The 20,964-nt window shown below is 42.4% G+C and overlaps 1 protein-coding gene across 1 annotated transcript in view; it reads left to right on the top strand.

Annotated features, from left to right (window-relative positions):
* Positions 1-2,609: 2,609 nt before the first annotated feature.
* Positions 2,610-20,964, top strand: part of fras1 (Fraser extracellular matrix complex subunit 1) — a 171,636-nt gene continuing 153,281 nt past the window's right edge. Inside the window, exons 1-2 of the mRNA XM_072664529.1 lie at positions 2,610-3,089; positions 5,638-5,669. Of these exons, the coding sequence (XP_072520630.1) occupies positions 3,017-3,089; positions 5,638-5,669 (105 nt within the window). The 5' untranslated portion in view covers positions 2,610-3,016. The remainder of the gene's footprint in view (positions 3,090-5,637; positions 5,670-20,964) is intronic.

Raw genomic sequence — 20,964 nt, 5'->3', positions numbered from 1 at the left:
CTTACTGTCTTATAAAACTGTGGGTCAAAATAGTAGCAATAACAGTAGTGCATTCATCAGTACAGCGTGGCTGTGTCCCAAATCTGCATTCCGTTTTTATTTCCTTCAAAGAAACATATACTTCTATAATGAACTATATATTCATTATAAAGAAGGACGATTAAATCAATCTAAGAACATTTTAAACAGGCATTTAAAGGCTTCATATCTAATTACTGCCTTGACTAAAGAAACCCCTTTTTAAAGGATGTAGTAGGTATTACTTTTATTGGGGGTGTACTTTTTTTGACAAACAATGTAGTTTGGTAGTATTCAATTTGGGACACATCCATTAGCATAGTAACAGTTGTAGTGTGCGGATTGGGACGCAGGCTATAGCTAGCTTAATAGAATAATAGTGTAATATGCGGTTGCAGTCTGTAGTAACAGTGTAGTTTGTGGATTGGGACACAGATGTTGTGGTATGCGGTTTGGGGCATATCCTAAAGCTAACAATAATAGTGTAATATGCGGTTTGGGACACAGTTTATAGCTAACATAGGAACATTGTAGTATGCGTGTGTATGTGTGTGGTTTGGGACGCAGCCTAGTCCCTATACTAACAGTTGTAGCGTGCGGATTGGGGCACAGAATATAGATAGTTTAATAATAGTGTAATATACAGTTGCAGTCTATAGTAACAGTGTAGTTTGTGTTTTGGGACACAGCCTATAGCACAGTGAAGCTGTGGTATGCCGTTTTGGACATCCATATTGCTTACATAGTAATAGGGTAGTGAGTTATGTGTTTTGGGACGCAGCCTATAACATAGGAACAGTTGTAGTGTGCGGATTGGGACGCAGACTATGGATAGCATAGTTTTAGTGTAGTATGCAATTTGTGTGTGTTTTGGTACACAGCCTATAGCATAGTGAAGTTGTGGTGTGCGGTTTGAAACATATCAAATAGCAAGCAATAATAGTGTAGTGTGCGGGTTGGGACACAGTTTCTAGCTAGTACAGTTATAGTATAGGCTGCAGTTTGTGTGTGGTTTGGGACGCAGCCTATAGTAACGATTGTAAAATTTGGATTGGGACATGACCTATAACTAACATAATAATAGTGTAGTATGTAGTTTGTGTATGGTTTGGGACGCAGCCTTTAGTATAGTAAAATTGTGGTATGTGGATTGGGACATGTCCTATATATCTGTAACTAACATAAAGTGTAGTATGCAATTTGTGTGTGGTTTGGGACGCAGCCTTTAGCATAGTAAAGTTGTGGTATGTGGATTGGGACATATCCTGTAGCTAACATGGTAAAAGTGTAGTAAGGTATGTGTTTTGGGACGCAGCCTGTATCTAACAATAAGAGTGTAGTAGAGTTTCTAGCTAGTACAGTAATAGTGTAGTATGCAGTTTGTGTGTGGTTTGGGACACAGCCTTTAGCATAGTAAAATTGTGGTATGTGGATTGGGACATATCCAATAGCCAGCATTAATAGTGTAGTATGCGATTTGGGACACAGTTTAAAGCTAGCATGGTATTAGTGTAGTATGCGGTTTGTGTGTGGTTTGGGACGCAGCCTATAGTAACAGTTGTAGTACGTGGATTGGGACATATCCTATAGCTAACATAGTAATAGTGTAGTATACAGTTTGGCGTGGTTGGGGTTTGGGACACAGCCTATATCATAGTGAAGTTGCGGTATGTGGTTTGGGATATATCCTATAGCCAACAATAATAGTGTAGTGTGTGGTTTGGGACACAGCCTAAAGTAACAATTGTAAAATAGTTACTACAACTAGTAACAGTTATAGAATGTGGATTGGGACATGACCTATAACTAACATAATAATAGTGTAGTATGCAGTTTGTGTGTGGTTTGGGACGCAGCCTTTAGCATAGTAAAATTGTGGTATGTGGATTGGGACATATCCAATAGCCAGCATTAATAGTGTAGTATGCGATTTGGGACACAGTTTAAAGCTAGCATGGTATTAGTGTAGTATGCGGTTTGTGTGTGGTTTGGGACGCAGCCTATAGTAACAGTTGTAGTACGTGGATTGGGACATATCCTATAGCTAACATATTAATAGTGTAGTATACAGTTTGGCGTGTTTGGGGTTTGGGACACAGCCTATAGCATAGTAAAGTTGTGGTATGTGGATTGGGACATATCCTAAAGCTAACATGGTAAAGGTGTAGTAAGGAATGCGTTTTGGGACACAGCCTGTATCTAACAATAAGAGTGTAGTATGCGGTTTGAAATGTGGATTGGGACATGACCTATAACTAACGTAATAATATTGTAGTATGCAGTTTGTGTGTGGTTTGGGACGCAGCCTATAGTAACGGTTGGCGAGTTAGTGTGCGGTATTCCAAATGTTCGTAGTGATTTATGATAAACACTCAGTAATTTAGCAAAACGTTTATTTACACACATTTAAAACCATTTGTGTCCATTTCCCCAAACAAATCACAACAATTGCTCATAAACAAACGAACTGAGGGCTCAGAGCTGACGGTACAAACCCACCGCCGTCGACATTAGCATGAAGGCTAGCAGGTCCGTAGCTATTTAACCGTCGCCGCGGTGCCGCTCCTCCTCAGGCTGTCTCTGTAGTGAACGGCAGGAGGGGGCGTCCTCTCAGTCCCCAACTTTAAAACAGCGCCGCGTGAGAACCGCCGCACTTTCCCCGCTGTAATCAGCACAGGCTGGGGGTCGTGTGTTTTGGCGTGAATCCTTCGCTGTGTGGTGTTTGTTTTGTGTTTGTTTATTTAGCTGTTTATTTGTACCTGTGAGACGTGCTCTCGGTCGGGGAAGTTTTCGAGCGGCTCACACACACCCCGGACTCTCTCACTCGGACTCTACTCACACCGACCGGCTCCACTCCCTCCAGACCCCCCGGACCATCCCTGAACCCATGATGTTCGGAGAGCGCTCTGATTTCTGCCGGAGCTAGAAGACGCGACCGCGGCGGGGCGCTTCCACTGTCCCACACTCTGGATCGTACCAGCCGGGCGGCGAAGTGAGGATGGCCCTGGTGTGGATCTCACTCTCCGTTTTCTCTCTGTCATTGCTCGGCCCCGTCTCGCAAGGAGTCCAAGGTTGGCGAGTTCTTCAGTGTTCCCCGTGTCTCTCCAGCCTCAGCAGGGCAGGGTTAGCTCAGCGGCTTTAAACTTCCCCTCGCTGTTTCTGGAGGACGCGTAAACTTGCTCTCCTCCCTGAACGCGCGTGTGTATTTCTCAGTGTGTGTGTGTGTGTGTGTGTGTGAGTGTGTGTGTGTGTGTGTGTGAGAGTGTGTGTGTGTGTGTGAAGGTGTTGAATGTTTCCTCTCGGGATAAATAAAGTCTCTCAGCGCTGTTTTGGTGGAAACGCAGCCAGACCGCTGAAGGCGCCTCTGCTCAGTCTCGCTCTCGCTGGGAGTCTCAGAGGGACTAAGCGTGTGAACGAGGCTGTCAGGTTGGTCCACTGTTGAAAAGAATAGCAGTTTTTATCCCGAACTGCAAACCTGAGCGCAGGTACTGGGCTCTGAAGGCACTGCCTTCTCTCCAAACAGCCCAAACGCTGATTTCAGAGAGTCCGAGTCTCTGCTCTCCAGACTGTACCGTGAACTACCCGGACAGGTTAGGGCTGAGTTAGGGTTAGGGTTAGGGTTGGGTTAGGTTGGGGTATGGTTAGGGTTGGGTTAGGTTGGGGTATGGTTGGGGTTAGGTTGGGGTAAGGTTAGGGTTGGGTTAGGTTGGGGTAAGGTTAGGGTTATGGTTAGGGTTGGGTTAGGTTGGGGTAAGGTTAGGGTTATGGTTAGGGTTGGGTTAGGTTGGGGTAAGGTTAGGGTTATGGTTAGGGTTGGGTTAGGTTGGGGTAAGGTTAGGGTTATGGTTAGGGTTGGGTTAGGTTGGGGTAAGGTTAGGGTTATGGTTAGGGTTGGGTTAGGTTGGGGTAAGGTTAGGGTTGGGTTAGGTTGGGGTTAGGTTGGGGTAAGGTTAGGGTTGGGTTAGGTTGGGGTAAGGTTAGGGTTATGGTTAGGGTTGGGTTAGGTTGGGGTAAGGTTAGGGTTGGGTTAGGTTGGGGTAAGGTTAGGGTTATGGTTAGGGTTGGGTTAGGTTGGGGTAAGGTTAGGGTTATGGTTAGGGTTGGGTTAGGGTTAAGTAAGGGATATGGTTAGGGCTGAGTTAGGGTTATGGTTGGGTTAGGTTTAGGTTGGGGTTGTGGTATGATTAGGTTTAGGTTGGGGTTGTGGTATGATTAGGTTTAGGTTGGGGTTGTGGTATGATTAGGGTTAGGTTAGAGTTAGATTAGGGTTGGGTTATGGTTAGAGTTAGATTAGGGTTGGGTTAGAGTTAGGTTAGGGTTAGGGTTAGATTAGGGTTGAGTTAGGGTTAGATTAGGGTTAGGGTTAGATTAGGGTTGAGTTAGGGTTAGATTAGGGTTGAGTTATGGTTAGATTAGGGTTGAGTTAGGGTTAGATTAGGGTTGAGTTATGGTTAGATTAGGGTTGGGTTAGGGCTAGATTAGGGTTAGATTAGGGTTGGGTTAGGGTTAGATTAGGGTTGAGTTAGGGTTAGATTAGGGTTAGGTTAGGGTTGAGTTAGGGTTAGGTTAGGGTTAGAGTTAGATTAGGGTTGGGTTAGGGTTAGAGTTAGATTAGGGTTGAGTTAGGGTTAGATTAGGGTTGAGTTAGGGTTAGATTAGGGTTGGGTTATGGTTAGATTAGGGTTGGGTTAGGGCTAGATTAGGGTTAGATTAGGGTTGGGTTAGGGTTAGATTAGGGTTGAGTTAGGGTCAGATTACGGTTAGATTAGGGTTGGGTTAGGGTTAGGTTAGGGTTAGAGTTAGATTAGGGTTGGGTTAGGGTTAGGTTAGGGTTAGATTAGGGTTGGGTTAGGGTTAGGGTTTAGATTAGGGTTGGGTTAGGGTTTGGGATATGGTAAGGCTGCACTGTGGAAGCTGTTTATGTGGAAAGATGCTAGGATTGTCTTTACTTCTAATGAGTTCATTTAAAGGGCCAATACCATGGAAAAATCTCACTGTTCAGAAATGAGAGAGCTTTAGATCTTATGATAGCACTGCCTAAGTCTCGAAACCTCCTAATTCTCCTAACCTCACCTTCCAGTTTGTTTGTGGAAAATACGCTGCAGACAAGGCCACTTTAAACTGGATTGCTTTTGTGATGTCATTAAAACCAGCACATTTCCATATCGCTGCTGTCCAGAGAAAACCATGCCAACTTTATTTTTGTGAGTTTTGGGGGGAGGGGGGTTTGGGTGTAGACCACAGGGCTGTGAGAAGCTTTACAAATCACATAGCATGGCCAATAAAGTAGCACTTTATAAGAAGTAGCCACTGTAATGAGCTAATATCTCTAACAAAACCGCACTGATAGGCAATATCCATCATGTTTTAGGGGTATTCAGTTACGCATCAAACAGCGTCAAGCCAAATAACTCTAAAAATAAATTCCTTCAGAGTTAATAGTCTGTTATCACACTGTCTGCTCTTTGCTGTTTGAGACGAGCTGTTAAATCTTATCAGTGGCCGTTGTGAAAGTGAATATCTGAAGTAGTTTCTGAAGCTTTGAAGAACACTTGTTCTAACACTGACTTATTGATTCTCTTTCCATGCCGGTGCCACATGATGTCCCTATGTCTACAGGAGCATGCGTCCATCAAGGTGTGCTGATTGCGGTATGTACTGGTTTCTCATCTTTTTTTTTTTCTTCCTTTGCTTTAATCTGGTTGATGTCGTTCATGCTTCTCCTCGCAGTGATGCTAGCTTCCAGTCATAATTCTGCCCCATTTACTCAAGCTGGACTCGGCGCCGTTAATAATTCATGAGTACATTATCGTGGCACTACCTCTGAAGGCTCTGTCCTGATAAAGTATCAATCAGAACAGACCTAACAGCCACTGGAGATGCAGATGAGCAGAAGTGCCTCATGAAAAAATGAACACCGGCAGACTTTATGAATGCTAATGGAGCTGAGAGAGAGAGTGGCTGGATTATGCCGTTTGAGAGGCGCTTCATTGTCGTGTTGAGGGCCGTCCTCTGGAACGTGTTGTTCAGGATTATTCTAAGTAGCAGAAGAACTTTTTTGTAAGTCTTATATGTAAGACCTTTATTACATCTCTCTCATGAACTGTATCTGCGGCAGTAGACCTGTATTAAGTATTGTACATGTAATCAAGCCACCTACTGATTATTTTAGTGATGAAGTGAACTTTCTAAACCAAGCAAACTGTGCATAACCTCTCACATATGCTGAATTTTTTTACTGGAGAAAGGAACATAAAGAGACCTTTAAAAAGGCCATATCAAAAAATATATAACACCATGCAGCACCAAGAACGCAAAAACATCACTTGAATCTAGATATTTGGAATTTAAAACGGTCCTTTACGTTGTGTCAAAAGTTCATGATGAATGGACCAATGATCTGAAATGCCTTGGAATACAATGCACAATTTTACATTGACTTCCATTGAAAGTTACAACATTTTATTGCTTCTCCAGTAAAGCTGCTCTTTTGGAGATTCAAGGTTTTTTGCCTGACAGTGACAAAACTGGGTGGTCGAGCATCATCGAGCAATCATGGCAGCCCTATTTTTGAGCTTGTCCTGCTTTGGACAAAGGCATAGCTTTGTAAGGGAAAAAAAATCCCAGTCACAAAGCTGTTTGGTTGTTAAAGCCTCTTTGTGGCGACAACTGGTAGTTTCCTTTGGGAAAAATGTATGGCTTGGGTTTCAACAGCAGTCTTGTACGACACACCATGTTTTCACTGGCTTGTAATGGTTGATAATGACAAATCCCACTCTCCGCCACTTTGAAACGCTAGTAATTAGAGCCAGTGTAAATGCCGCACAGCAGCAGGTTCTCAGCCATGTTGCCTTTAAGATAACTGATAGCTTCAGCAACCGGTGGTATGTGCTTAAAGTGCGCCATAGCATGACTCCTGTTGAGCCTGGGAAGGCTTTGTGGAGAAAGAAAGAAAGAAAGAAAGAGAAGGGTAGAGGGGTGGGATGATGGAGCTGGACAGGTGGAGACATGCTCACACTCATTCAGGAAGAAGCCCTTCAGAGTTCAAAGAGAAAGGCTGCCCCAACACCTGGAGAAGCAGCCAGTTTGTACCAGGGGATGGAACACAACCGGACAGGGTTAGGCTCCTGTAGACCAGTCTTTGGACAGTAACTTTAAAAAGTGATAATGGGTGGACATGAGGAAAGGATCACGCATGGTGTGTAGTTCAGCCTCAGGTTGTGTTTGGTAATGCACAGCTTTGTGCTGGATGATACATTATCTTTCAGTATGGGTGTGAAATAGCAATCGGTTGTTGGTTTTGGTGATCTTGATAGATGGTGAGAGTGTAGAAAACTGCAGTGCAGGGTGACGTTTGGAACTACTTAAAATATATAAGCAAAGAATCAATTAAGCATTGAAATGGTTCTTTAAGCTGCCAAGAGCAAAATTTGGCAGAGTGTAGGAAAGTGGGAAAATACATTATGATTATGAACTGACTTTAAAGCAACATTATGCAGCATCTTTACCTTAATAACAACTTGAAAATCATGTTTATGCTCCACTGACTTGTTAAAAGGAGAATAACGTCTCTATCGCTGCTACACCGGGTTCGGCATACTGCTAACTGCACTTAGTAACTTTGGAGAAATAGGCAGGGCAACGCTAGCGAGAACTACGTAACACTGTGTAACCCGAGTCATATTTGTGTAAAATCCTGTAGTATAACTCTACCGCCTCAGTTCACATGCTTCTATTATTTCCAGTGATGGTTCTTTATCTCTCAGCTCGCCCAGAAGCGCAAAGCGTGACTTTTAGTGGTGACTTAAAGCATGAATCACTTGTCCAAGACTGCAGAGGGAGCCCGGAGTGAGAAATGCCACATCTCTAAAACAAAACAAATTCCTCCTCTGTCCATATAGTACAAGCCTGTTTGTCTTAAAGGAGTGAACTCAAAAACAGCCTAGTAAAGATGGGCTGGGAAATGGTCAATGTACAAATTAATTCCGACACAGTACACAGACCCACAGACATGTCCTAAAGTATACCTGCAGGGGAAAAAATAGAGTAGACATGAAATTAAACATGAACATTTTGGTGCAGTTTCACCTGTCAAGTCAAGCTCCAGTAGATTTGTTAGATGTTCTTTTGTGTGAAGTGAACCATATAAGCTTGGGAAGCATGGGTTCATTTATTCAAAGAGAATCGCATGTCATCTGCTGTGGAACGGTGATACATTTGAGAAACGTTGTGGTGTTGAACTTTATTAGGTTTTACAAGTTTAGCAGACTCCACAAACTGCCTGCAGTCCTCTTCCCCGTCTGCACAATCCTCTAATCAGGTTTAACGTCTCTGAGCAGGAAGGTTACAGTCATCTGAAGTGAGTTTTGGGTTGGTAAAACAGAGCCCCCCTAGAGACTTACCTGACAGTCTTCACAAACATAACTTATGAATGAAATGCTTTTCTGGCCTTCAGCACTTTTACAGGAAACATGGCTTCAGAAAAGAACCCAGAAGGAGCAGAATTGTTTGGTGGAAGCTGCATATTCTCAGAAGTCTCAAGAGTCTGCGCCCCAGACGAGGAAAAAACATGCTGACATGAGTAAAAACTTCCAGGGGTCTTTGTCGAAGAGTTGGCTAGGTTGGCTGAATGTACGGACAGTCTACAGCAGGGATACCATGACCCAGAGGTGGAAGGAATATTATTAATACCTCCTGAGGCAGTACTCGCCCTTTCTGTAATGCAGCGTACTCTACATTACAGTACACCACATCCAAATATATCGCTTGTGCTCCGGGGCACAAATTCTTGGCATTGCAAGTAGTCCTCCTTGAAGCGATCAGAAATCTAGGGCACTTTGCGTATAGAGCTGTCTAAACACAGGCCTCCTGAAATGACGCAGAAGAAGTTTTATTGGAGGGCATGTGGTAATAAGGATAACATTTCCAAACTGTCAGAAAAAAAGGTCTTCCAGGGAATTTAGTGAACAGCTTGCACTTTAAGCTTTTTGATAGGCATGGGAAGCAAGTTGTTGGAGACATGATAGTGAGTGTTTGGGCCAGCCATGTTATATGGTTGCAAAGCCACCTTACAAGAACATAAAGTGGTGGAGGGTGTGTCTATACTTGTCATTTTTGGTTCCCTTGGACTTGGGCCACAGCTGAACGTGATACATTGTTGGTTTCTTAAGCTTTTGCACTGACGTCCTCGACATTGAACCAAAAGATGTTAACAAAAAACATGAGTAGAAAATCACAGCTGTCCAGACAGATTTTGGGTCCTATACTTCACGATCATCTCACACATCAATGCATGGGTCAAAAATATTTGGAAAGGAGAAAGTGGTATACCCTGTATTTGGTTCATGGTTTTCGGTCCATGTTGCGTTCATACCTCAATCAAACCTCAATTAAACCTGCATTGATACCTCAATTCCAAACCAGAGTTAGTTTGGGATGCAGGCCGAGACCCAGCTTGTCAAGGGTTCTCAGGTTGCATATTTGACCTGCATCAGGAGTTCTATCTGCAGCATTTTTACTTGTCCTGATGAACCACACTGACAGAGCAGTTGCACCAGGGTTCACTTTAATCAAACCAAATCTGCCTGTACTAGTCTGAACAAATCCAAATAGCTTTAATTGCTTTTGGTGCTTTAAAAAAAAATCTAAAAACATTGTGTGAAAGGGAATAAAAAGAAGGATCATTAAAAAAAGAAAGAAAAGAAATTCACTTATTTATATCATAAGATTCAAACATTTCAGTTTTCAGCCCAAGGTTTTCCAAAGATGCATCCATTGAAAGGCTCTTTAGAAAAGAAAGGTTCCTAATAAAGTTGTCCTTCTATGGAAACAAGCAGGGAACTCCTTTGGAACTTGCTTGTAAAGGGTGTGTTGGAAAGGGCGTGTAGTTCAGTAGTTTGTAACTCAGTACAGTAAGTGTATTTTGTTGTGTATACTCCTGGGAGATGCATGATACTTGATATGTAGCATATTGTGACAGTTTTTTAACACGTGATACAGCTATTAATGCAATAGATCACAATATTGAGTCCGTTTACCACTTACAGTTTTTTGTCTTGTCCGTTTGTTGTTTTTGATTGTTAATCCTTTTAGTTTGGCTTTAGGTTGTTGTTGTTTTGTTTCCCTCAAGGCTTTTACGTTACTTCTTGGTTCATTCGATTGTTTACAGCAACAGAGTTCAGCGGAGTGATACAGTGTGAAAACATGCTTTTATGGCAAAGTAACAGCATGGTTAGAGCTCTTCTCAACCAATCAACTGATGTATGATAAAGCATATCGGCAAACCTCTGGTTTAGGGCTTAGGTTTGTCAGCATGCTGCAATATCAGTATTGCAATGGCTGATATCTCAGTGAAGATTAATACATTGTTTTGAATGCCCCTTTAAGCCCCTTTAATGTCATAGCAGGCCCTGCAGTTTATTGTTGTTGTTTTTATTATTTATTAGGTTGTATAACTTAGGTTGTACCTAATGTACCATTTCAGAATGAGTGAGCAGGACCTATTGGCAGGTTATAGATTCCCTGATGGACTTCACAGAGCTTTCTTGGATAATCCAGCTGAGCTTTTACCAACATACTGACCTGAGGGTGCTGACTCCGGTTTGGCCCACTGAGCGCATTAGAGATTTTCCTTTTGATTAACCTGAAGAATAATGTGATGGCTTTACCTCCTTGGGTAGCTGGAATGCTGGGCTTAGCCTGTTATCAAGTAGATAGTAATGCAGGAAATTATATTTCTAAAAGAACATAGTTGCTTAGTTACCAATCATTTAGGCGAGCTTGCGCTGGCAAACACCCGAGTTTGACTAGTAGACCAACAAACAAACCATGAAGACCTGACCGGCCCTGGTCTCACAGTTTCAGCTGACTTGTTTGCTAAGAGGTTCTTTCTTTTTTGCCTCGCAGTCCATTCTTTGGGCTAAACCCACAGCCGTTAAGAAAGTCTGTTTGCAGTCTGTCTTTGCAGTGGACAGGTCTCTAATCCTATTTGCACTTTGCCCTCTTTTGTGCTTTCTTAGCCTTTTACGGAATATAAGCAGGCCTAGTGTGTTAATGTACAAGAAATACCTACATTTATTACTTTTGCTTTTAATGACTATAAAATATTGTTAAATTAGATTTTTTTTTTTAAACATGAAAGTAAGTGATGTTGCAATCTTTTATTAGGCAAGTTCTGTCTTTGCTATTGTAGAGGCAGATTGCACAATATGCTATTGTATTGTTAAATGTTGATAAACCTAAAGCCTAAAAGGACACTAAGTACAGACTTTTTTGGACATATATGGAATAATGCTTAACCTCTCTACCCAAAAATACTATATAAAAAAGTCCAATTTACTGTTGCGAACAATAAGAAAAAAATAAAAGTCCTTTGTGGTGAGGCCGGTCTCTTGTGACAGTAACCATTACTTCTACACACATATTACTTACAGAATGGGAGTTCTAGATACTTGTGGCTTATAGCAACATTTCCAATCTTGGAGAACTTTTCCTTAGTCTCTTGTAGTGTATGGCCAGATCATATGAATATATTTTCATGGGGCATCAAATCCTTTGCCTTTGCTCATTTCCATAGTGATGTGCCCATTTAAGTCAGTCCATAATATTCTATGAACACTGATCAGACATAAACAGTAAAGTGAAAAATATCTTTATATTATTGATCATCTACAGTGGCATCTGTCAATGGGTGGATATATTAGGCAGCAGGTGAACAGGGAGTTTTGGAAGGTGGATGAAGGTGTTGAAAGCCATGAAATGGTCAAGTCAAAACATCTGAGCCACTTTGACTAGGGCCAGATTGTGATGTCTAGACGACGGGGTCAGAACATCTCCAAAACATCAACCATTGTGGGTTTTTCCTGGTATGCAGTGGTCAGTATGTACCAAAAAGTGGTTCAAGAAAGGTGAACCGGTGACAGGGTCTTGAACACCTATGGCTCATTGATGCGAACTATGGAGACCCCACCTCACTACGCACAGGACTTGAAGGGTCTGCTGCTAACGTATTGGTGCCAGATACCACAGGATGTCTTCAGAGGTATTATGAAGTCCATGCTTCAAATGCTTGGATCTGCTGTGGCGGTACGATGGGCCATACTCAGTATTAGACAGGTGCTGTTAATGTTGTGGCTGACTGGGGTGAGTCAGTTCACTGCACTATTTTATTTGCGAGTGTGCAAAGTATGATTGTGGTGTGCCACTGTTTTCAGGAGTTTCCAATTTTCGTTCTTTTTTTTTTTTTTGGTGGATTAAATTCTCCGAGCAGCTTCACAAATCATGAAATGCAACCAGGAGAAAAATATTAATATGAAAAATTTAAAACAAAAGTGAATATTAATGTCTCTACTCATCTTGTGTACGTTCTTGGCCAGTGTGAGCTTGCCAGTTGCCTTTTTGTTCCCTCAAGGTTGATTTAAAAGTGCAGATTTTTCTTAACTTAAAGTATGCACTGAAGTCCATCTACTGCCATGCAGTTTATCAACCATTCTCTACCCCATCCATCAATGGAAATCAGTGGATCACCATAGGATGACCACTGACCAGATATCTCCTGGGTGAAGTACAGTCTCTCAGAACAGTAGTGACACTGCATCAGACACTGCATCGCTGTTTGGGTTTTTACAGCCATCAGTGTCACTGCTAAGTTGAGTAAAATGCGGCAACAAACAATTCCCACCAGCAGTGGCCCTGTGGGCAGAATCTGACCACTAATGAAGGCCTTTAGGGTGACTGCCACGAAAACCTTAAGAGGAACCAAGAAAACCTCTAATAAAGGGACTGACAAGTGTAGCTGTCCATTTTGTGAGCATTCTTCCTTAAACATGGAAGTAACTAAGAAGTTCAGAGAACATCATGTGTTCTTCTGAAAACTCTAGAGACTGTTCAAGTGTGCTTATCCTCAGCTGATCTTTTTGAGCCTTGCTGTTCCATTTCTGAACATGGCTAATGGGTCTCTGTGTGAATACCATAGAGACAGATGCTCTCAGGTAGCAGAGTGCTGTATGGTAGCCTAGGGGGGTTCAAGATCCAGACCAGGCCTGCCTTTGCTTTCATTTCCCTCCGTTTTCCTTTAAATGATTGTTCTTTCTGAAGTCCCTCGACGTTCAAATTTAAAAACAAGACGGCAGCATTGCGTTGGCATGTTTCCCTGGAAACCAGGAGGTCTTTCCACATCAGCATCCATGTGTTGCCCACTCTCCCAACTACTAGCAATGAAAATGACTTAATTGTCTTTTTGGTATGGTTGTGTATGCAGCCTCTGTGTAAAATGGATAGCTGTACTCATTTCCAATCAGACAGTGAAGAGCAGATCGTGATGCCTTATGAGAGATCCTGAGCATGCTACCATGTGCTTGATGAAATGCGGGTGAAATGCTGGTGTAATGCTGATTAAGTGAAGAGATGCACTGACAGTAGGCCACAGACGTTTGAAAACTGCCCTTTACATTTTTGTAAAGTATTATTTTTACTATGAAACGATGGAGAAATTGGAAGCTGACGAGCTGTCAACTCTGACGTAAATGAAAAGATTTATATTAAAGATTTATATAATTAAAATTATACTACATTTAAGCATTTATTTATGCAAATATTTAAGGTTTAGATGCCTTTGGCGTCTAATCTGAGTATGTGAGTTTTAAATCAATGAGGGTGCAGACAAAGATTAGGTTAAAATCTTCTAGCAAAATCCTTTAAAGCAGCAGTCCACATTTTTCATTTCAACTTAAAGCAGTAGCCTTTCTCAGTGGCGAAGGGGCAAGTTATATGGGAGTATTCCTGGCCATGTCAGGCTTTTACGTACTTATGTCACATGCACAGCCTCTAAAAGAGGATCCAGCACCGTTTGCATGGTTACCTAAGCAACCACAGCACTGCTAATGGCCCTGATACAAACAGAACAGCTACTGCGAGAGCTACTGCAAACGTGGAGATATTAGAACAGCAAACTCTGCTCTTTCACCCACTGTCAGACAAAAGAAACTGCCTAAAAGTAAACTTGCAATGTTTAGATTCATCCGCTTTGAAAGGAGGCCGCACCACGCTGGGTGTAATTACACATTCTCACCAGAGAGTCTCTGAATCCCCTAAACGTATGGGCTATCGCTTGTCATGTATCGCATGACTGCTTGTCATGCAGTGCAGTCTTCAGTTTTTCACTGTTTGACATGTGTTAAAATTGTATGACATATTGGACCAATAGAAATGCTCCAAAATGACTTGAAATTTAATATTTGTATTTTTTAGTAATTGTTTAAGTCCATTTTTGCATAAAAGAAACAGTAACATGTTTCAATGGTGGCAGACTGGAAAGTTTTAGTCCAGGTAACAGGTTAGTTTCTGTGCTCGGAAAGATCCTCATCAAATAAACACCTGAAAAAAAGCCCACTTAGCCAGTCAATTCATTAGAGTTATCAGGACCAGGCGCAATGTTATCCTGTAGGCACATCTGTCTATCACCATTTCCCCATGGTGTTATGTAAAGGCCCCCTGACAGACAGCCTCAACAATCTTGTAGACCCCGCTTTGCAGAAAAACTACAGTTTCTACATCACTTCCTGTGTGCTACTTTTTAATGTTCCCATAAAACATTAAATATTTTTAAAAAATGTAGAGGTTTCCAAATGCAAAGTGAAAAATGGGAGAAAACAAGGGTGTTGCTTACAGTGAGCAATGTGCCTTAAAGGGTTAATGCAAGACATAAATATTGAATATATCAAATTAAATAGAGAATTCTGTGAATCGAAATACTCCTAGTTTTTGGGTTAAGAGGCCTTGGACAAGACTCCAAACTTTCCTATCTGTGTAACATGATTCAGATGTGAGCTGCTTCGGAAAAGTAGACAGTTATCACGAATGTGAGCACTGGCTTGAATGCTTGTTGGAATCTTTCATTTTTGTGTGACTATCAGCAAGATTGATTTGGGAACATGCCTTGCACTTCCCTTCTGTGCTGTGCTCAACGTTTTTCATTATGTCTAGTTAGAGCCTAACGGCAGGCCTATCTTTGACCGCTACGTCTGGCCACTTTGAGGATTCTTTGCCCTCTAGTCATGTCGCAACTCATTTTATGACAGGTCCTGTCTTCAGATACAGAAGGCCCAGAAGAAGCTCTCTTTCATCGTGGCTCACCACTGCACTTGCACTGGCTTGAAATGTGGCCGAAGTGTAAATCAGCCAACAAAGCTGGAACTCTCTGCTTCCAGCTCGGCGCAGTTTTCTCACAAAGAATCACAAATGTGCCAAGTGGTTCGTGGTCCAAGTGGTGTGATGAATTATAATGAAAGCGGCTGATTTCAGGCCACGTAAACATGCTTCATTAGACTGTCTGATTAGCAAAGGAAATGGCCACTGAGGTTTCTAAACAAAGCACTTAGCATAATAAAGGCCAACACAAATAGCTTGAATTCTTAAGGGTGTTAGAAAGGATTGCACCTACCTGTAATGTTGTTCTAAGCGCCTTTAGAGGGGCCTGTTGTCAACGTTGGCTCGTTTGCTTCTCCCGTCACCTGCAGACGTGCTGCTGGGATTTCCCCTGTCCTTGAAGGTTGTATGGAGGTTTTTACACCAGGTTTTTTTTATATATCCTGATGAGTTTACTCCCTCTTTCTCTGTGTTTTTGCCATATGGCCCAACCATTTACCTTTTTCAAAACCAAATACGCTCTGCACAAGAAGCAGTGATGCGCCATGAAATCATTTGTATGCAAGGAACTGATGCAACACATCACAGTCCCTCACAAGACGAAGGCGTCCTTTGATTAAGGCAAAATTTATATCAGAGGGAATATCTGATGAAACGCTTTCTTTTTCACATTGGACTCCTCCGAAAACATTTGCATAGACCCTGTTCATTCATTTTGACCATGGCTCATTTTTTGAAGTGCAGCCCCTCCCTCCCAACGAAACCGACCACAGGGGAGTGAGAACGGAGGCGCTTTCAAGCAGGCTTAAGGGAGAGAATAGAGCACAATGGGGGTGCAGGGTTAAGTGAGGACTCCGGAGGTGAGTGACCCCTTGTGCCATTGTGGAACTTCCCAAACTGATGTGTGTGTGTGTGTGTGTGTGTGGTTTGGGGGTGGGTATGGTAAGTAGGAATACCAGTTAATACACATTTGTCCTTAAAGGGATAGCAAAGGTATAAAGGCTGGATTTTGTTTGTACTGATTATCACACGCCGCCAGAAGCCACATAACGCAGTGTATTGTCCTGAAGGGCAATAGTAGGTGCCCTACTCAAACACACCTGATTCAACGTATCAGTTGAACAATAGGCTACGTGGGTGTGTTTGAGCAGGGCAACTACCAAACTCAGCTGGAGACCGGCCCTCCAGGACCGGAGAGGTGCATCCCTGTTTAAAGGGAAGTGTGTGATGATTTAGGCATGGAGTATACATGATCCCAACCTTTTGTTAGCTTTATTTTAATTTAGCTTCATTACTTCTGTGCAAAAAAGAACCATCAGTGCACGTGTTCACATTACCAGGTTGAAGTGGCACAACTATTTTTTTATGCTGTATGCAAAGTTCACATTTTCACAATTTTTTTTGGCCCTAGATTAGAGGCAAATGTGCCTTCTGTCAGCATTCAAAGATGCGATCAGAGAGCTTGCTGATACCTTGTAGACACAAGCAGACCAAATAGCTGCATCTTTTGGAGTAGTGTGAAATCCAGTAGTGTGAATGATTGTAACTAGCAGTAAATGCTACGACCAGCTACAGTAAATAAGAGTGCAAGACAAAGGGTGATGGGACTTCCAGGAGGGGGGGGAGGAGGTAGTTGTACATCATGAACAAGCATGGCTACAAATAATATTCAGTGGTCTGCATGGATCTTGTTTTTTAAACAGCATACAAACAACTTTTGGGGGGAGGAAAACGCATGTTGCTGTGTGTAACCACTTTGACAGTCATGTAGTGTGTACATGGTGGACACACAAATCTTCTTAATTCAGATAAGAGTCACTTTCATATGTGGTCCTGGATCAGATAGATATCCAGTTCCTGGGCATGTGACTTTAATAAGAACAGTCAGATCAGGCTCCATTTATTTCGTTCCCCTTGTTTTGCTCCAACTATTTTTTTTTTTTCAAATATTTCAGAAAAATGCTGATTTGATTGCACTATATGTCCAAGCGTTTGTGGACACCCCTGCTATTGAATGCATACTTTTTGGTGACACAAATTCACACACACACACACAAACTTACACACACACCTTGTCTAGTATCAGTATTGAAGTTTTGCCAATAGAAAATGACTCGCAGATAAACATAAACCGGTTGACACCATACTTAATGCCAGGCGTGGGCTAGAGGGGTATAACCCCCCCCCTCCCCGCCAGCACTGAGCTGTGGAGCAGAGGAACTGTGTTTTCTGGAATGATGGATGGTGGGGTGGTGATCATCCAACATCCTGACCTCAGTAATGCTCTTGTTGCTAAATGCAGTCATGTTCTCACAGCAATGCCCCAAAATCTAGTACAAAGCCTGCCCTGGACAGTAGAGACAGTTACTTTAACAAAACTCTTTTTGAATGCCCTTGATTTCAGAAGAAGCAATGAATGAGCGTGTCCCAGTGTCCCAGTACTTTGGTCCATATTTGTGTATTTCATTTGTGTTTGATTAATAACAATCCTTTTTCTTTTCCCAGTTGATTGAAAGCCTAGTAAACCAATTGACTGATTGCAGAATAATCATCAGTTTCAGCCCCTGTATTGTTATTTTAACTATGATGGAGATTTTAACTGAACAGCCTGGAGCCACACATGGGGTTTTCCAATGCCACAAGCGCTTAAGGTTCTGCCTCATCTTCATGTGATCGACAACTTCTTTGAACTTCAAAAATAGACAGATCGGGCTAACTGGGGGGAACCAGGGATCAAAGCTTGTCCTTTGATGAACTGAGAGTGCTGAAGTCAGATCAGAAAACCGTTTCAGCAGGACTGCAGAGGCACGCTAGACTCTCCACCTCTCGATACGGTTAAGGGTGTTATAATAGCAAACAATTACACCTGCTTTGGTCCCTATGCCTTGCAAGACTTTGGACGTGAGCAGGCGTTTATCGCATCTACAGGAAATAGCTCACAGCCCCGAGCTCTGCTAGATTACCAAGTCAGCAAAGCCTGCCTCCATTTGCGGCACAGAGGAAAGTAAACAAGCCCCAGGCCTCCACTCTGCCCTCCAGCCTCCAAGATCCAGTAGCACATCCATCACTGATCTCAGCAGCCCAGGCGTGGCCTGAGTAACAAACTTCAGTTTAAGAAGCAGGCCTGCAGGAGCTCTGTCAGCCTGCCACATTTGGAGTTTTCTCTTGGGTGGCTGGAGCGAGAACAAACACTGCAAAGGAATCTCCAAGAGAAGGGGATGTAGGGTCTGCTGAGATTTTGTAGAAAGCTTTTGGGTCGGAGAGGCGCAGCTGCTAAGAAGAGCAGTGTTAAATGGCATAGCATTCTGATGACAGGGTGGCAACTCACATCATTACTGTAACTAACACTATTTACTAAAGTAGGCTATATATGGACAAAAGTATTGGGACACCCGCTCACCCATTGTTTCTTCACTTTGTTTCTCAATTCTTTCTTCACGTTCTTCACTCTGTACTGTCCACAAAAAGCTTTCTATTAGGTTTTGGAGAATTGCTGTAAAGATTTGATTGCATTCAGTGACAAGAGCATTGGTGAGGTCAGGATGTTGAATAATCACCTCCCCACCCCAACCCCCCAACTCATCTCAAAAGAACTAGATGGAGATAACAAAATTCCACTGGTCCACAGCTTCATATCCCTCTTGCCCAAGTATGGCATTAAGTATGGTGCCAATAGGTCTGTGTGTATCTGCTCCAGAGAGTCCTATTCTATTGGCAATTCTTCTTAGACAAGGCAGCAATGTATCAGCAATGGTTGCAGCTTCACGTAGCTGTACACATTCATTAGCAAGGGTATCCAGGTGTCCACAAATATTTAGACACAAGGTGTATGAACACTGTAATGCAGGGTGAGGAAAGGGAGCAGAATGCAAGAACAAAGGAAGCCATTTATTGAACATCATAGTGTAGACAAAAGAGGAAAAAACTAAATAAATACTCATAAACAAAGATTTAACAAGGTCAAACAAACAGATGAGGACCGGATTTATACAGTAAAAGGAAAAGCAGCCAAAATAAGCATCAAATAAGCAGCATCAAAATAAGACGGGGTTACACATGGGGTAACAATTTACTGAACACAGACAAGAAACATCTGGGGGCAATGATGTGTGTGAGGGTGTTGCTACGGACCTTACACAGCTTAAGTGAATAGCTAATTAGAGATTGGGGAGGAGTTACAAATCAAAACAATTACAGAAACATATAAAATTAGGGCGATCGGATACAGAGCAGCAGAGCAACTGACTCCAGCTCAGTTTCTCAAGGGCAGTGCCAAGATCATCTGAAAGGGTAGAGATAGTGTTTGATGTGATACTCGCTCTACCAGTTAACAGTGATCTTTAATTTGTGCTAAGAAGAAAAACCTAACTGTATTAATGTGTTCATACTACAAATTAGAGCAAAATGGATCTCATCTAAATACAGATTAAATTTAGGATTCATAGCTTGCCATATGCTACAAGCCATTAGCAAGTCAGCAACAGGTCATGCTAGGTTTAGCTCAAACGATTAGTGTCTGAAATGAGATAAAAAAATGGACAGAACTTGTAGCGAACCTTTACATCCAGATTGTCGTCTGAATGGTTTCTGCTTCTCCACCCTGAGAAGGTTTTTTATAGTTTTTTTCTCAAACACTCAATAATGCATCTTACGGGGTGTACTCAGTTGCCTAGGCAGGGGGCATCCTGCCATGATGCTGCTGCCTTGCTAGGCCAGAACAAGATATTCCTTTGAGATTTCACAGAATCACCATACCAAAATAGACTCCCAGATGAAAGCCTTGAACAAAAGTCACCCTCAGCGGTTCTTTCTCTTTCACCCTCTACTGTAATGTGATAGCATGTTGAATGGAATGTGCTGCGTTGGACTTGCACATGCAACCTCCACCACGTTTTTTCTTTCCCCCATTTTTCCTTTAACGTCTGTTGTACTGTGGCATGATGCCCGATGGCTCTGCGTTAAAAAGAATGCCCTTGTTATTTGGCTTGTCTGTCTTCAACCTCAGGTCGAGCACTGGCTAATGGCCAGGCGCCTTGAGATAGCTGATGATTTACATGTTGACGGGGCGGCCAGCCTGGCAGCACTCAGTCACTCACAGCTCTCCCTGTCTTTATCTCCCCAGGCCTCTCTCCACCTCTCTCTCTCTCGCTACCTTTTGGTCTGTCAGCCACCCCGGCATTAAAAGGAACGCTACAATTAGCCCTCTTCTGGTTTCCGGTTTATTACAGATGTAATGCAGTGTATTGTTACTGTGGTGAAACACCTGGATGAGGATCCTCAGCCACGGGAAAGGGACAAACTGTAATTTGCAGAGGAAGAGCTCTTTAAAAAGAAGAGAAGAAGAGAGTTTTGTCCTTCAAGGGCTTTTTCGTCTGTCATTAGGTCAGGCTCTTTAGTCATTTCACAGGCATGCTCGGAGAAAAGTGTTGTCCACACAAGCAAGGGGAAGCTGAGGAGCTCTTAACGGGAGTTTTTATTTAATTGGTCTAGCAATACTTGTATACTTGTAGCACTCTAGAAAGTGTTAGGAGTCCAAACTTTCTCTAGTAAGTACTAAAGCTTGAGCTCAAGGTCTAAAGCCATTACTATTGGTTAGCTGTAATATTTCAATGGCAGTGCTATTAAATTGCATGATAAAGTACCAGTATTTATGTTCTGTAGCCTCAGACTTGCAAAAAGCAAGGCTGTTCCCATAATAACGTCTAATTAAATTCAAACCATAATTCATAACTCTCTAAGCTAAAAAGGGTCTCCATAGTATTGAAAGACCCTATAACACATATATGTGTTGAGGAGAGAGAG

This window comes from Salminus brasiliensis, chromosome 20 (assembly GCF_030463535.1).
Source record: "Salminus brasiliensis chromosome 20, fSalBra1.hap2, whole genome shotgun sequence".
NCBI classification, from domain to species: domain Eukaryota; kingdom Metazoa; phylum Chordata; class Actinopteri; order Characiformes; family Bryconidae; genus Salminus; species Salminus brasiliensis.
This window is presented reverse-complemented; position numbering and strand designations above follow the sequence as displayed.